This window comes from Triturus cristatus, chromosome 8 (genome assembly GCF_964204655.1).
Source record: "Triturus cristatus chromosome 8, aTriCri1.1, whole genome shotgun sequence".
In the NCBI taxonomy this organism is placed as follows: domain Eukaryota; kingdom Metazoa; phylum Chordata; class Amphibia; order Caudata; family Salamandridae; genus Triturus; species Triturus cristatus.
This window is the reverse complement of record NC_140591.1, coordinates 572,211,045-572,229,576: the sequence shown is the minus strand read 5'-3', so window position 1 is coordinate 572,229,576 and position 18,532 is coordinate 572,211,045. Positions and strand designations below refer to the sequence as shown.

Genomic DNA, 18,532 nt, shown 5'->3' with positions numbered 1-18,532 from the left:
TATTATACTATTCTGGGGTAATATTATGGGCAAGTATAATTGTTTATGAGTGTATAACCGCATTTAGTAAAAGAGGCTTTATACTCATAGAAAAGCTATTTGAACGTTTATGTTTGACCATAGGCAAGAAAATTATTTAGTGATCCAGTCACTGTATGCTATACATTTATGAAGTGAATCAATATAAAGATGCAAGCTTATATGCAGCCTGTGCTATCTTGATTAAAGCCCTGATTTAATTTGCAGACGGGTACTCAATCACAAATGTGAGAGATATGCTGCCAAATTATTACAATTGCATTATATCCGGTGGCACTTATGATAAAGTGGACGTGACATTTGTCACATTTACTATCCATCACCTATCTGACATACTGTATATCAGGTCCTTATTTGCTTGCAATAGTCATCAGTAATGTACTAAAATGCATGGGAGTCTGCAGTCCCCGTACAAAAACCTGCCTCAAATTTCTTCATAATAGGCGACTTTTTGACAAATGCAGTCACTGATAAAAAAGAAAAGACATCAAAACTCAACTGTAATAACGCATTACAGTTGAGTTCTGATGTCACAATGCCTGCGGTCAGAGCCCGCAGCCGAGAGGACAAGCCGGTCAGGTCAGGTCACAAAGCAAGAAAAGGGAAATTGGCTTTTATTTTTTCTGTTTTGTTTTTCTAGCTGTAAAATGAAAGGAGGTTAATGGCTACATGTTTATTTGTGGCACTTCTTAGGTAATTATAGAAAAGTTATAATCCTTCTGAATGTTTCTGCACATTCTAAGATACCGAACCTTTTACTAAACTGACACTAATATTGTTTTGCAACAAATGCCAAACAGCTTTTTTTATATATTTAATTTTACGCTAGAAGATCTATTTTTAATCTTCATGTTTGCAACAAACTCTCTTCCATATGAAAGAGCTACAAACTATGAGCCAATTATGATGTTAGTGGGACAGCCATTGGTAGCGGTCTCACTGACATCCAGCATAGCATTCCGACTGCCGCATTATGATGTGGTTGGTCATATCGCAGCAGATGGAGGACCCGACTGATGCCCCCGACAAGCTCAAGGAGCCCGTCGAAGCCACGGGTACGACCCTAATCCCTACAATGGGGACGTTGCCTGTGGAGGACCTGTCATATGCATTACAATGGCCCTTTCCGACTGCCTTTTCATGGCGGTTTGACAATCACAAAAAGGCAGCCAGCAAGGGACTTTGGGGGCCCCCAGCAGGGCCGTCGCCCCCTGTCGGCTTCTGTCGGCTTCTGCCATGGGCTCAGGGGGGCAAATGTGGTGCCCCCCAAACATTCATGCACCCTTTGCCAGGCACCACATGCTGCCTGGCACGCATTGCATGAATGTCTGCAAAATGCCTAATACCATTGTGGCTCGTGCTGCAGCCCTTTTCTAGGGCCTCAGAAGATAGAGCAATGGTAAAAGGCATTTTTACAACCGCCTACATGGTGGTCGCATTGTAATCGGGCAGGTGAATCGCCGACATATAGTCGGTCGGACACCTGCCTAAAACGATGGCGGTCGGACACTCGTCCGCCTGCCATTGTAATCAGGCCCTAGGAGTTTAAGTGGTTTGTGGGAAAGATGATGGTGTCACTATGGAAATAAGGAAACCATACCCCTTCTCATACATCCTAAGAATATTGTATATCACCTGGAAGTTCCATAACCTTATAAAGGAACTCAGCCTTGTTCCTCTATATGGTCATGGAACACTTGAGTGACTTGCTATAGCATTATAATGTACAGCAAGGGGTACTTTATCCCATATATAGTCTGCTTTTATCTGAACGTGTTTCTCATGGTTTTATTTTGTCTCCTTTCTCCACAGAAGGCCTCCTTAAACATCGGAAGGGCTGGCGCCTGTCTTGTGGTGGTGAGGAAGCCTTGATTCTTTGCAGATCAGAGAAAATTCGAGACTGTATTATCTGCACACTTTTTAAATATATAACGCAATGTGGAAAGGCAAAGGTTATGTTTGTTCCGCGGAGTGGACACGGCGATTACATTTTGGAAAAGTTTGATGCTGTGCAACAGGCGCAATATCTATTCACTGGGAACTTTCCGAAGCCAAATGAACGGCAGGGCGCGAACATTGCTTAATGTCAGATGCTCTGACCTTCACGCCGTAAACCGAGTCATTCAAGTTATCAAAGGAAGGGAACCTTTCGGAAGTGAAGGAAAGAGAAGCCTTATTGATTCAAGCACGCGATTCATCTACAACGCCACGCCGAGGAACTCGGTAAACTGAAAGGATGGAACTGTTTTCGATGAAGACGCTTCTTCTAAAATATTTTTATTACGACTTAGCATGAGTGTAAAAATCATTCACATAAAAGCGTCAAGACTGATCCCAACGTGAACCAAGTTTGATACGCTGCCTGCACTTGTCTTGTGTATGAACACTGTTAAATATGTCGCTGCTCTATACTGTATGGAATGAAAACAAAATCTTGACGATTGTCAATGTCACTTGCAATGAAAACTTGTCTGCATCGTGTTGCCATGAAAACAAAGCGGTTGGGGAGATAGCACACAGTTTGCTGAAATGTGCGCGAGCACAAGAGCCGTAGCTACTTTTTTCCGGAAACGTAAAAGCGAAAGTGTAAAGCAACAAAGGCACCATTGTTAATATGCAAGCATGGCAAGTTAGCTAGTGCTAAATGTTACGCAATCATCCATTTTCGGTGTCGGTGCATGAAACTGGGAATCTGCCCTCCACATGATCATTCCATACATTTTGCTTTTATTGTCTTGCGTAGGCACTTTTCCACCTGCACTTTTACAAAATGCAACACCTTTTTCACACTTTCCTGTGCCCAAATGGCCACAACGTGCCTCAAAATGTTAAATGATGTCACGGGTAACAGATAAATTAAGGCCCAATATTTTTCCTAGGAGTAATTGAAAAGGAGGTCATTTGGCGGATGCTGGGTGGCATTGAGTTTACACCTGAAAATGAATAATATAGCCATGAAATGTTGATTTCGTTTTTTTAGATGGGCATGCTTGAGGTTATTGATACATGTTGATCTGTGCCAAAGCTAATACGGATTAGTGGACTTGAAGAGTTTTGATATAACAATGCAATTGGAATATAAAAACCTATACTTGAATTAAGAATTATTGATTAGGTATTGTATGAAATATGCGCCAAATCTGTGATCAAATATGTTAAGTACAGCCCTTGACATTGAGGAATTTAGTATTCCTGGTAACAAACAATGTTTCTCTGTGTGCTTGCCATCCTCATCTGTACCACACTCCTCCCAAAAACTCAGAGGCAGCAGGAAATGTGTCATTGAGCTCTTTACAAAAAATCGAAATAAATGGAAAAATTGATAAAATACTCACCTGCCATTGCCAGCACAGTGTTGGGCATTCAGGGTGCCGGGACATGCCTCCTTTATGTCATGTATGTAACACATTTTTGGAGGATGCCCTCAAGAAGTATGGTTTACTTCTTAAAGTTTCTACAGTGCCACCACTATATGAATTGTATGGTCATGTCACTGCATGGAGTGTATTCAAAATCACAACAGTAATACTTGATAACATTCCCATAAGTAGTAATTGGTACATATTCAGAATAAATCAAAGCATGTGAATGCCCTTTTTAAGAGGTGGTGACCATTCCTCTTCCACACCTCAAGCAACCGCCTTGAGTGGAAGTTTATGTGCCAAAGTTGATCACCCTCCATGGTATGAAGTTCCATTATATTTGTGCCAGTTATATGAGTGATTGTTTACATCTTCAAAAACATTAAAGGCAACGAATGCATCTGCTGTGAAGAAATTCTTATCATACTACACAAAGCCTTATTCCGAATGCCACTATGATTGAGAAATATTCCTACACAAAAATGTGCAATGTGAACCTTGGCACTATACACATTCAGATAAAAAAAATAGTGATGTGAAAAGGCACATAATTAGACATTGACACTATCAGTGGATAAGCCAAATGTGAATATTTTAGGTCCAGGGTGAATAGAGAAAGGCTGAGAATTCCACTTTGAAGCAGGAGCTGTAGAGAAAATTCTTCCCCCAACTATGGTTAGTTTGGCTTTTTGTACTTTAAGAAGAAAGGAGTAGCCTCAATGAATGGATAGGTTATTACCCCTTTAAGCAGTGAGATAAAGGAGTCAACATTTCACTGTAACTTTCCTTGTCAACCAGGTAGAGATACTTAAAAAGAACATACTGCTTCACAGGTAACCAGTGTAACAAGGTCTTAGCTGGCGAGATATGATCTTGTTCTTTCAAATCAAAAGCTAATCTGGCTGCTGAGTTTTGGATTATTAGGAGTATTTCTTTATTCACAAATTTGGCTAGTCAAGATAAAGATCACTGAGAGAATCAATCTGAGTGGAGATGACAGCATTCATAATTACCACTGAATGACACCGAAATAGTGAAGCCTGCACTTTATTGCTCACAGCTAGAAAAACATGAACTGACAACTGCATTTATTTGAGTAGACACATTTTATTGTGTGTCGAATTTGATGCCTAAGTTCTTAACATAGACGAGCCAATGAGAGAGGTTTCTCTCTCAAGGACTGTACAAAAGAAAAAGAACACAAAAGACTGTATAAGATGGGGTAATCGAATCATATCAAGATTAAAGAACACAGGGTATAAAATGAACCCATGCGCAGTCCCACGTGCCAATGGCCTGACTGATGACATGAAGGGTGTGGGAACCAATTGCTAGATTTGATTACTCATAAAGTAGTATTCTCATTTTACAGCCAGCCCCTTTACACTGAGATCACCAAATCTAGTTACTGTGATCTGGTGATCAACGGTATCAAATGCAGTCCACACACTGAACATTATTAGGAAAGTTGACACGCTCTTATCCGAGTGACAGGATAGTTAGTCAGATATAGCCACCACCATTTGCCCAGTACTGCGACTGACCCAAAAACCTACCTGCATATAGTTCAGCAGATTGTGTTGGTGCATAAAATCACATGATTGTTGGGGACCAATTTAAAAGGAGGATCGCAAGTTTCTATTTGCGCCACAAACTTGGTAGTAACAGAAATAATTGTATCTACAGAGAAGTCTGCTATCAGATTACATTTGATTGTCAAGCCTTGCATGATAAATGGGGCATGCGGTTCATTTAGTTCTTTAAGCGTGGCACAGTGTACACAGACTTTGGGCCCAATTTAGATTTTGGCGGAGAGGTACTCCTTTGCAAAGGTGACGGTGAAGTGGAACCCTCTCCACCAAAGTGAACGTTAGCCTGCCTCATTTAGAGTTGGGCAGCCGTTCAGTATGTCAATGACGGAGGCTACTCAGTCCCTGCCCCCAACATACACCTTTTGTTGGCCCAGCACACTAGGGGCCATCAGAGGTTCTGTCATTTGTCCACCCACCCTATTTAGAATGGGCAAACTAACTGCACATTTTTAAGAGCTTAGCTAAAACCTGGCTGTAAAAAGCAGTGAAAACTGCAAAATGACCCCCATGCCAAGGGAGTACTCTCCCATAGCTAAGGGGTAATTATTTATTTTTATTTTCAAGAACAAAATCCGCTTTGGGACTTTGTTTTTGAAAATTAGAATTTGTTTTGAAAAGATTGACGTACAGCTCTGTCATGTTGATTGAGCCGTCCATTAAAACTTTTAATTCATTTACAGGAACCGCCGTGAAAATGCGAAAGATATCCGCTGGGCTAGCGGACATCTCTTCATTTAAAGGCAGAGCACCCTCTCCATGGCAGAGTAAAATACACTTCCATGGCAACTGTACATAACTCATCCACCAGAGTCTAAATCGGGTCTTATGTTAGCTGATAGTATGTTGCAGGAGAAATAAGAGGACTCGATAGATTTGATTGCTATTTTAAAATTGGCATTATACATGTGCCAGTTTTATTTAATCAAAGAAGAACAGTCAAGATGCCATTGACATTCAAGATTCGTTAGTGCCAAGCTTATTTCTTTCAATTTAGCAGAAACACAGGGCTCATTAGACTTGAAATAGGCAGCATGGGACTGCTTCCTTGGGGCATTCAGATCCAAAGTAGACATGATATGCTGGTTATAATTGTTAACTAGTGTTTGTAAAAAGGCGTATCTGAACGGATAAAGTCCAGGAATGCCTTCCCATGAGTGGACGGGCACTCAATATAATTATAATCAGGTGAGAAATGTCAGATTGTCTTCAAATATACATTTTCCTTGCCACTATTACTTTCATGTGGTACAAATATTGACCAACACCACTCATCAGGGTATGAAAGCACAGGGGTGGACAACTGCTCCTAAATGTTGTTGTGTTTGCATGTTGTAGATGTCTGCCTGTTCTCCTCTTCTACCTGCTGTGCTGACTCTTTGCATTTAATGTAAACCACAATTATTTTGAAAACAGAAAACGAGGTATTTATTTAGTTTTTTCTTTTTCAGCTTCTGTCACTTTTTGCTTATCAAGTCTTCTCATCAGTATGTGCTGTGAGTTGTCATACCCAACTGTTCCCCTGTTCAGACAATTTAAAAATATATATATTTTACCTTTTCTGGGGGTGAATCCTTTACTCTTTTTAGGAGGCCTCTGCATGATAGCTTTGCACACTATATGCTTAATGGGCCATGCCCACACTTTCATCAAAAACAAAACGGAAATTCATAACGCCACAGTAAAGAAAGAAAATTCATCACCAGGCTGCTGTTTGTATCTCGTTCTGTGTAAAATTCCTAAACAGACATCGTAGAAGTACAAAATGTTTTGGGGATTTTGTGTGTTCATTCATCAGTGTATCTGTCTTGTCTTCTTGGGTGAGAATCCAAGAAATTTTCTGGAGAAGAATTTGTGCCATGGACTTTCTATGTATCATAATAAATGGATGTTTGATTTAAATTCGAATGTTTCTGGCCTCTGATATACTATTTTATCTAAAGTTAGTTAACGTATTAAATGATCACGCTATATACAAATATATGTCTCTCCTATCTGACGATTTTGGTAAGGGCCCGTTATTGTACCCATTAATGACGAGTGAAGTGCATACATTCAGTGTGAATTCAGGTCTGATTTTGAAACAAAATCAAGCTATATTTTGTTTGTGGCTGTTATAGTTTAAAAACGATGTGCACGGTCCATTTAATATTCCATAACGAGGACTCACAAAATAAGTGGAAGTTGATTTAGGACACATTCCTATTCTAAAAATAAAAGAAAGTTAAAAGTATTAAAGATAATTCTTATGTATATATTTTTTGTACCATGCATTAGTCACAGCTAGCCTATAGAGTCAGTTAAAGAAGGCTGAAACTGAAAACGACCTATATATCTTTTGTCCACGAATATTAATGATACGTAAAATGATCTTGGCAATCTTGCATCACTTCTTTGCATTCTTTTGATATATTAGCAATTAATCTCATTTTAAATATTTTGCAATGATGTGGGATTTGAAAACAAAAACGTTTACATATATGGGACACTTCAATGGGATGATATTTTGCCTTTATTAGACAGTTACTTCTAGTCATTATGCTATTTTCGTGTTAGATTTTGCTCAAGGGTCTGTGTGGCAATTTCATATTAGCATGTAATTTCATTATTGAAACCCTTTGTTCCCATTCTCATTGTTCACCAGTGCTCAAGGGTACCATCGTCATAATTATGTTTTTTTAACGGATGAACAAGGAAATGGGCATGGTGAAGAGAGCGCATAAAAAGCACAGCTGAGCGACAAGAATAGACATGCAAAGACAAGTGACAAGAAAGAAATGGGAAGGGTACGAGAGGAAAACAGAGGAGAGGGAATAACATACATTGGGTATAGAGGAGAATGGGAGAGTGTAATGTACAGAATAGAGAACACAGCAAAAATGTGGATCTTTATTGGACAGTTTTTACTTCACTATAGTTTTAGGGCGTTTATAATGTGCCGATTCTTAACTGTACAAGACACACTAAGATAATGCCAAACATTCCATATCATAAGTGATATTATAGTTACATGATATAAAGTTTGACTGAAAACTCTTTAAACACTGCATTACTTTAATATCATTTTTATAGCGCTTAGAGTCCTGAAAATATAAAACAACTTGGCCTCTCCGCTTTAACTCACTATCCTACCAGCACCTAATTATTTCTAATGAGATCTATTTTCCCATTCTTGTTTTCCACAGGAACTGACCAGCACCTTCTCTATACTTGCTATTTTATGAGGGGAGCATACGTATGGATAAAGTTAATAAAGCATAGAAAACCAAACACATACAAAAAGGATGGTTGTAGCACTAGAAAGTAAAGAAAACTCACTTCAGAAACAAAAGGAGACAAGAAGCTAACTAAAACAGAAGAGAGAAAGACATGGAATACATATCAAACCACCTGAGTGGGTAAAAAGCAAAAGAATACACTAGAGTAAAAAAACTGATCAACATTGGACATCAGCTACCTGCATACATATTTAACTGCATTACACTTAGTGATGGCCTACTTGTAGAAGCCATACAACACCCTTTGGAATATGCAATATTATGAATAAATAATATACACTATCACTCTATATTATATAAAAAGCAGATGTGCTTCATAACTATCTTGGCGCTGTATAGTAGCTTGTGTTCAAGGGGCTGCTTGGCAATGTCATACAAGCATTCAATTTTCAGAAATGAAACCACTGTTTCCGATCTTTATTATACCCAAGTGTACAGTAGCACCTTTCACCTACTTCTGTTATGTAAAAAATAAGCAAGTTAATGAGTGATATGAAGAGACTGTACAAAAGCACAACTGAGCAGCAGGAATACAATAAGAGAACGGAAGTGAAAACACATTTGACAAAGAAATGCAAAGAGGAAAACAGAAGAGAGGGGAAAATCATCCTTTTGGTAATCAATCAATTAGGGTTGGTAAAGCGCAACTACTCACCGTGAGGGTCTCAAGGTGCTGGGGGATCGGGAAGGGGGGCAGCGCCGTTGAGTACTGGGGTCACCCGAAAAGCCAGGTCTTGAAGTCCTTCCTGAACTGGGGCAATGTGGGAGATTGCTGGAGGTGGAGGGTGTTCCAGGCTTTGGCTGAAAGGTGGGTAAAAACTTTCCTCCCATTCTAGACTTGCTGATATGTGCGACAGTGGCCAGTGAGAGCTGGGCTGATCAAAGGTGTCTTTTCGGTGCGTGGAAGGAGAGGCAGCTCTTCAGTTATGTGGGTCCGGTGTTGTGAAGGGTCTTATCTGCGTGGGTGAGGAGTTTGAAGGTTATTCTTCATTAGACTGGTAGCCGGTGGAGATTGTGGAGGTGTTGGGTGATGTGACTGTGATGGGGGATGTTGAGGATCAGTCTGCTGCGGTGTTCTGAACGGTCTGAAGTTTGCGAAGGAATTTCTTGCTGATTCCGGCATAGAGAGTTTGCCGTAGCCCAATCTGCTGCTGATGAGTGCATGTGTGACATTTTTTTCTGGGTTCGGTTGGGATCCATCTAAAGGTCTTTCAAAGCATGCAGAGGGAGTTGAAGCAGTTTGAGGAGACAGCGTTGATCTAGTGGTTCATTGTGAGCAATGAGTGTAGTATGATGCCGAGATTTCGTGCGTGGTCCATCGGGGTGGGGTGGTTTCTGAGGGCGGGGGGCCACAAGGTGTTGTCCCATGCACAGGGGCTGGAGCTGAGGATGAGGACTTCTGTTTTCTCTGAGATAAGTTTCAGGCAGATTTTCTTCTTCCAGGTTGCAACAGCTTTAATCCCTTCTTGGAAGTTGTGCCTGGTGAGGTCGGGTTCCTTGGTGACAGAGAGGATGAGCTAGGTGTCATCAGCGTAGGAGACAATGTGAGCCCATGGTTTCTGATGATGGTTGCGAGGGGGGCCATGTATAAGTTGAAGAGGGTGGAGCTGAGGGAGGATCCTTCGGGTACTCTGCATCTGATCTCTGTTGCTCTGAGAGGAAGCACATGAGTTGTATTCTCTGTGTTCTGCCTGTGAGGAATGAGTATAAACAGTCTAGGTCCTTTCCTTGGATGTCAGCATCGGTGTCTAGTGGCTAGTGTGCAGTGGGAGATGATGTTGAAAGCTGATGATAGGACCAGGAGGATGAGGGCTGCCATTTGGCCTTGGTCGAGGAGGGCACAGATGTTGTCTGTGGTGGCAAGGAGGGCAGTCTCCGTGCTGTGGGTGCTGCGGAATCCAGATTAAGAGATGTCTAGGATGTTGTTGGTATAGAAGAAGTGTACTAGCTGGGTGTTGACGGCCTCCTGGGTGGGTCGGTCTGTCTTTTCTCAGGATCTTGTATCCATGGGGGATGGTGGTTGCTTTGTTGGGTGCAGAGCTGGCATTGTTCCAGGTCTCAGTGAGAAAGGTGATATCAGGCATGTGAGTGTTGAGGAAGTCCCAGATTTCTACAGTGTGTCTGTGCAGGGAGCGTATGTTAAGGAGGATGCAGGTCAGTCGCTTATGTGTGCTGGCATTCGGTGGGCTGAGAGCTGCTGCTGGGCTCCAGAGGTGGGTGAAGGTGCCTTGGGTGTTGCTCGGAATCAAGAGCTGGCAGTTGTTGCTGTGTCCGGGGTTGAGAGTGTGGAGGGTGCTGAGGTCATAACGGTATGGGTCCCTAGCGCTGGTCGGGTTGTGGATGGGCACAGACGGGTTTGCCCTTGGCACGTCTTTAAGTAGGAGTCAGGAGAGCGTGATCAGCTGGGAGGTGGGAGTGTGAGCTGGAGCGACACACTGGTGGGAGGGGCTGTGGGGGCAGCAGTGGCAGGGAGCGTGGGAAGAGGGGGCGAGCAGAGGAAAAAGGGAAAAGAGAAAGTGGCAAAGAAAGAGAATAGGGCAAAAGAAAAGAGGCAAAGAAATGAGAAAAGAGGCAAGAGAGAAAAGAGAGAACAGAGGGCAAGGAGCGTAATAGCACAAGAGCAGTGTGCTCTTCCACTGGACCACCAGGGATGAGGTGCAGGCAGGAGCCTGCAGGTGGAGAAGGGCCTTGAACACCTACCTGTAAGGAGCTCAGGGTCAGGTCCGACCCTTAATGGTGGAGCTGCTTGGGGGAGAGCAGTGACACTGACCAGGAAGGAGAAAATGTAAGAGGCAGATGTTCTGGAGGTTGTGGGTAAGTATATTCCCAAGACCATGCATTCCATGTTTTAGCCTCTTTGGAGGTTATGATGTAAGCCCGAGGGAGCAGATGCTGTGGGCTTTATTCCCTGCTTACTGCGTCAAGGTTTGCGCTAGCTGTTGTCTCTGTCACTTCTTGTTTCATTCTGCGTAGTAGTGATATATCATCCGTCCTTTCTGATGCTGACGGTCTGTCTTTGTTGCTATGTGCCCGCTGCCATTCCTGGCAAAAACACATTCATGGTGTAGAGTACTCTGTAGATCGGAGTTTGGGTTGTTTGTCATAGTTGATGTTTAGCAATGATCATGCTTCTGCTAGATTGGGTGGGGCTCACCATTTTCCTGACCCCTTAACTTTTTTTCTGAAGGAAGGTCCCCATTGGTATTTTATGTGGCATCCATTAAGAAAGTCTGTTATGAGGCGGAATTCCCAGCAACGTTTAAGAGATCCTGGAAGAGATGGATGGTATGCCCCTAAATATTAAGTTGGCTTTTCCTCTAACTATTCGCATGATGACTTCTTTTTCATTGAAGAAGTGGATGAGTGTGAGGATGTCTGGACTAGCATCATACTTGGCAAAGCTGTTGAGGACTCTGTGGGCTTGGTCCACTTGTGGTGGAGGTGGATCAAGGATCCCTCTAATTGCCTGGAGGAGATCTTTAGTGTGGTTGAGATATCTGGACCCTTAGACCCTTCGGAATCCAGCATATCTCTGTGTTGGTATGTCTACTACAATTTTTGAGGTCTTTCTTCTTTATTTGTAAGTCCATATGTTGTTCTGCCACCTGTCATACTTGTCGCCAAGGTATTTCCTGTTCCTCACTTCTGGAGTTCACTGTGTGCTTTGAGTCATTCACGTTTTGGCCCTCGTCCACTACGTCCTTCCTCAGTTTGTGCAGCCATGACTTGACGTCCGCCCGTAGGAGACCTATTTCAGAGCATATTTCTGTGAGAAAGCCATCCATATTCTCTTGTGTGGCAACCCCTCTGCGTGCATTGCCAAATGTTGGTCAACAAGTAAGTGTTCTTTTTGTTCTTTACCCTTCACCATGTTAGCAAGATGCACTGGGAGGCGTGCGTCTTGGATCTATGGGGAAGTGAGGCGATTGTACTAGGGCAAGTACCTCGTTAGAGCCTACAGGGTTGCAGTGGTATAGAGAGTGAAGGTGTTGTCCTTTTTGGGGTCACTGCAGATCCACATGTGGGCCTTTGACACATTGCTGGAGGGTCATGCAGTATCTTTCTTGCGGGCACTTCCATGGAGTTTGGGTTAGGGAAAATGCTTCATGAGGGTGTCCACAATTGAGGAGAGTTGCACTGTGTATGTCTCCACCATGCTCGATCTCTTAGAGGGTAGTGGCCTTCTGGGTCATCTTCAGTGTCAGGGACTGTACTTTTTCCTCTATAGGTTGTTTGAGTGATCAGGTGTTCAGATTCAGTAATCTCTTCCTAAATCATGAGATTATTGCAAAAGAGGGGGCTCCATGAGGACATCATTCCTTCTTTTTCTGGGCAGAGGTTAGTAGTACCTAGAGGTCTCTTGTGGGTCTAATGCAGTGTAAAGGTACCTAATGTTTCTCCCTGACTGCAAAGTTCTGCATCACATGCAGATTCATACTCCCTGCCACTAATCTGTAAGTCTCTGCAGTGCGGGTTGCCATGCTGCTTGTGCTCCAGCGTTGAGTGCGACATCCCTCCCTCCGTCACAGACCAAAGATCTCACATACACACACTATCCATACATTCGCTGGTGGGGCCCATAACACCAACATTCACTCACCATCAATCTGTGTTTCTTAGGAGCCGATTATCTTCCAAACGCTGGCATGAAAGGAAATACCACCTTTTATCCTACTTTACTATTCCTCTCATAAATCGGGAAGGATCAGTTAGTTGCAGGTTTAGATTGATTTCTAATTCTCTAATTTACCTTTTCGTTAACACATTTTCAATGAATAAACAACCCAACTCATTTCTGTAGTTATTCAATTTCAATCTTTATCTAATTGATGTAAATTAAATCATTCATTTAATCAAGTCGCCATTCATATTTCCCTATTCTGGCTAATTGTCGTCCTCTATGTCAAATCTGGCAATCTCGCAAATCTATGCCCATCAAATTTAGTAATTCAGTTCATCAGGAGTTTGGGCATTAATTCAGTCCGTCAAAGATTCAGGGAAACAGCTGTCTTGCAGTGTCACCGTCCTCTCCGTCAGCATAACGTCAGGAAATCGAGAAAGGCCAGAAACGAACCCGCACCAACCTCTCTATTCTACCATAATTTATAGTAAAAATCATTGACAAATTGTAGCAAAAACGGGTCTTCAAATCTTCTGGTTGGTCAATCAAAATCATCTGACAGGATTCCCACCAAAATAATGTCTCTGAGGTCATTAAACTTGATTGTTCCGGTTTTTAGAAGCACATTATTGTTCGTTCTGAAAAGCTGGATTGCTTCCCGGGATAACCTTGAAGGGTACAGTCTGGTTAGGGTCATGACGACGCCATTGTAGCTGGCGTCAGCGCAGGCGTACTTCACCCAAGCCTCATACAGCGTTGACAGCCAGGTTAGGCACCAGAGCCAGCAATTTTGTGGCAGGCCCAAATGGTCAACTTAAGCAAAAGAAACACAAAACATAATTAATACATAAAAATGACTAATAAAATGTTATTCCCTCACTAATACCCATATGTGTGTGTATTTATCTAGAAATAAGCAGCACTCAAGCGGTTTTAAACTTACAAAATAAAGCACAAACCACAAATACATCACAAAAGCTACATATATCATGCAATATTCTAATTGTCTATCATTAGTATGCGTACATAATATAGTTTACAATTTAATAAAGTCATGCAAAGCAATCCCACGTGTATTTCAGTCATTAATAAGGTTGATTAATTATTACCACTTCAATCCATTAGTTCAATTATAATTAATTAATTAATATAATTAGTAAACATGCAAAATGGGGAGGATATACAAACTTTTTTGCATTACCAGCTCCAGCAATCCCCCCTTTGGTGATTTTATCACCATACCACCCAAAAATGTTGTTTATGGAATCTTTAAAATGTTTTCTTGCTCTTAATCATAATTCAGTTTCACCTACGTCTTCTCTTTTTGCTGATTCCTACATACTCTCCTTCCACTCCTCCAATTCTATCTCCTCAATTTCCCTTTCTTGTTTCTTATCTTTTCTTTTTGATTTTTCACTTTTTACTCTTTTCTTGTTTTTATTCTTCTTACAACAAATACAACCTAATCTTATCACTAATATCATGCAAATTACACATGTTAATGGAAACAATATTTGCCTACAAATGTACTACCAAGCTTAACTAAGAAATTTTTAATAGCAGCTTTTTTCTTTTCAATCTTTTCCCAAAACCTTCAACCTCCAGTGGTACAATTTCATCATGCAATTCAGTAATATTCCTAATATAAATTTTCAGATCTTTGCTTTCGTCAGGAATGTAAGTACAACAATGTTGAACTTTCAGCTTTCCACAGAGTCCACCCTCTTTTGCCAATAATATATCAAGGGCAAGTTGATTTTGCATTACCATAGCACGCATGGCAACCATTTCAGTGTCTACCAATAAGAATCCTCCAGCGGTGCTTGTTGACAAGCGATCCACTACTGTTGAAAGTCTTCCAATTTTGTTTGCATTCAGAGATATTCCGACTGCTGGTATCAATGCTCTAAAAATATCACCTACAATTTCTGCCCAAGATTCGCTCTCACTACGCGCTAAATGATTACTTAAACTATGTAGACCATTTTCTCCTCTATCCATATGAAATGTTTTGGGAAAGACCAGGCCTACATAACATGTGCCATACCAATGGTCTGGCAAACGATAATTTGCTCTGTTCCCACAAATAAAATATAATCCAGGAAAGACTGGATCTTTTCCACCTTTAAATCCCCATCCACCCATGATTCGGTATGTATCATGGCACTCACTATTACCTAGGAAATAATTATCATCCACAGTTTGATTCCTTCGAATGCAAAATTTCCCTTTCTGAGGCCAGTCTAAAGCTATAGTTGGACTAGCTTCTCCTTTCAAGTGTTTTTCTCTTTCTACATCCCAGACTGTTTTCTCCACTTTCCCTTCTGCTGCCTTTCTGTGCATTTTCAGTCTCCTTTCTTCAACCATGTCTAAGAATGTCCTTTCCTCTTTCTTCAAACTGCATGTCCGATTGTTTCTAAAATTATATTCTAATGTTAGTTCTTTAGTTTCTAAGAAAAATTCACCTAATACCCTAGCAGGTTTTACTTTGTTTAGTTTATTAAAAGAAGGCACTTGCGCAAAAATGTTATCTACATCTGAAAAATAATATTCTAATTTCACTGTCTGATAAAATAAACTAGCTATTACACTACATGTTATTCCATACGTTGCTGGAAGGTGATGATAAGTCACTCCTTCAGAAACAGATGCAGGTAACTACATGCATATGTAGCAGTTCCGTACATCCATTGTCTTTACATATTCATACAATAATTTTGAAAACACATTATTAGAAAAATCTGTTATTGACCTGTCCTTATGCAAATAATTGTTATCTATTCTAGTCGGAACTACCTTTGGAATCTTCCCTATATTAGTTTTGTTCTCATTATGTCCTTCTAATGTATCTATAGTGTCCTTAAAAGAAATGACAAGAGCAAGGATGCTCCATAAAAGCATTAATAATCCTGTACAACAACAACACATTTTACACCATCTTTTCATGAATGTACATCTACCTTTGCTACTATCTATGTTAGCCATCTTTGTTAAAATGGACCGTGTCTTTTGACTTAGCCTCTTTCACTTCACAACTAGTTTTCTAACCTAAGGCTCTAACACCTATTTGGTTCTACCAGCATCTATCTTTTGATTTAATTTCTTGTTCTCATCATCAACATCTTTCTTGATTTATTCAGTTTGGCATCTCATCATTCTTCACTTTCCTCTCATCATCCAAATACAGAATTTCCTGAACTTCCGTTTCTACTTCTCCAATGTCGGACAAGAGAACTTTCAGGATTTTCGATTCTACTTCTTCTTCAACCACTTTCAGTACAGCCTCCTCTGGATTTCCTTGACTATCTGCCTCTTCTCCCTTTTCAGGCAGTGCCACGTACGTCCATTCCGGTGACTTATATTTCTAGTTAGGTTTCCTTGTTCTTTTACTCTCTTTATCCTCAGTTATTTCGTCTTCTTTTGATTTTTCTTGACTTGTCACTTCATTCACCTGTTCAGCTCTTGATGAATTCACTCGTGTCAATCGATATCTCAATTTCCTTATTTTATTGGGCCAGACTTCATCTTTTGCAACTCTTTTTACTTTACTTCCTTTGTCATTCTTTTCATTCCTCCAAGCTCTCTTTTTTGGAACTCGACCTTCAGGTATTTCATTTTCACTGTCTTCAGACTCTGTCTCAACTTGCTTTGTCTTTTCAACAATTTCTTCTTCCACCACTTGTTTTGTTTTCCCTACTTCTGTCCCTCCTCGGATCTCCGACACGCAATCTTCCTGCTGGCTACTTGTCCCTTCACCTAACTGGATGTTGCAGTTCCCTACACCTCCTCGGGGGTCTTCCGCAGAACTCTGTCCCTCTCTCTCTGTACCTGTCCATTGTTCACTTAAATTTGTTATTTCAGGTGGAATTTCTCTCAGTCTCTCATCTGGTACTTCCTTTTCACGAATTTCTTTTATTGTTTCTTCAGTACTCTTTCCTCTTTTCTTTCTGTGTTCTTTTTTAGAACCCTGTGCTTCTTGCTCGTTTCCAGAATCGCTGGATTCAAAAATTTGCAATCTTCTTCTCAGAGAGCTACTTCTGGGGACCAAAGCTAGACTTGGTTCTGTTTCCCCCCTTTCAGAGTTTTCTCGAGTCTTCGACTCTTCGTCATCCGACTCAGTACTTGATTCTGATTCATCAAAATATTCTTTTCCTGTGCTGTCCACCGGATTCGGAATTCTCAATGTGTGACTTGCATGGATCCAGTTTTTCAGTCCAGCACACTTCACAGCTGTTGTCGTGGTCAAAATGACTTGTCTTGGTTTTCCCCACCTTGGAACCAAACAATTTCTTCTTCTGTGGACCTTTATCCTTACCCAGTCACCTGGGCTCAGATCATGGGCTGGCTTCTTTTCAAGTGTGGTGGCATCCGCTCCAGCCTGATGAAACACAGAATGAACTGCGTCAGCCAGGCCTTTACAGTATTCCAACACCATGTCATCAGTTATATTCATCAGCTTGTTGACTGGTATAAACACGTGTCTCATTGCACATCCCATGATTATTTCATGAGGACTCAATCCTGTAGTCCTGTCTGGAATTGATCTAATAGTCATGAGTACCATAGGCAAGACATCAGGCCATTTCATACCTGTGGCCAAACACATTTTCCCTATTCTATTTTTGATAGTACCATTCATCTGTTCAACCACACCAGAAGCCTCTGGTCGGTAGGCACAATGTAGTTTTTGTTGTACATTCAATGCTTCACAAATTAATCCTACAATGTCATTATGGAAATGTCCTCCTCGGTCTGATTCAATTGTTACTGGGAACCCGAACCTAGGGATGAACTCTCTCAGTAGTAGTTTGGCTACTGTCATCCCATCATTTCTCCTTGTTGGGATGCTTCCACCCACCTAGAGAATAGGCAGACCACAACAAAAACATACCTCAGTCTGTTACAGGGAGGCATTTCAATGAAATCTACTTGCATTCTGGTGAAAGGCCCTCCTTCTCGCCCTATTGTTCCCAGACTCACTACCTTCTTCCTCCCAGGATTTTATTGCTGACATATTAGGCATCTTTGACAAAGACTTTCTGCTACAAGTCTGAATTTTGCATTGTACCAGGTCTGCTTAAATGACCTTATCATGGCATCTCTCCCTACATGTCCCTGGCCATGATACTTCCGTGCCATGGTAGACATCATGCTATCAGGCATAACTGGTCTTCCATCTCGATAGACCCACACATGATCCTTTTCCCTTGGGGCACATCCTGCTTTTACCCACTCATTTCCTCATCTCCTGCCTCTTCCTGCAACTGTCTTACCTCTTCCCAAGTTCCTACAATGTTAGTAAACATCAATGAGCAAGAAGACATTTCTCTTTCCTTAGCCCGATTGACCAAATTCTGATTACTTGCACAATACTACGCCATGTCATTGGCGTATCTATTTCCTGTGGCGATATAATCACCACCTTGACTATGAGCAGCACATTTTACAACAGCCAGTTGTCTGGGCAGCTGTATCGCCTCAAGCAATTTTCCAACCACTTCAGCATTCTTAATAGGAGTTCCACTTGAGGTCAGGAAACCTCTTTGTAGCCATAGTTGGCCAAAGTCATGGACCACTCCAAAGCCATACTGGGTGTCAGTTATCACAGTCACTCTCACACTCTTTCCAATCTTGCATGCTCTA

The 18,532-nt window shown here is 41.3% G+C and overlaps 1 protein-coding gene across 1 annotated transcript in view; it reads left to right on the top strand.

Annotated features, from left to right (window-relative positions):
- LOC146802433 (kelch-like protein 1) overlaps positions 1 to 6,842 on the top strand; it is a 771,680-nt gene extending 764,838 nt beyond the window's left edge. Inside the window, exon 11 of the mRNA XM_085623756.1 lies at positions 1,852 to 6,842. Coding sequence (XP_085479882.1) covers positions 1,852 to 1,911 — 60 coding nt within the window. The 3' untranslated portion in view covers positions 1,912 to 6,842. The remainder of the gene's footprint in view (positions 1 to 1,851) is intronic.
- Positions 6,843 to 18,532: the final 11,690 nt, after the last annotated feature.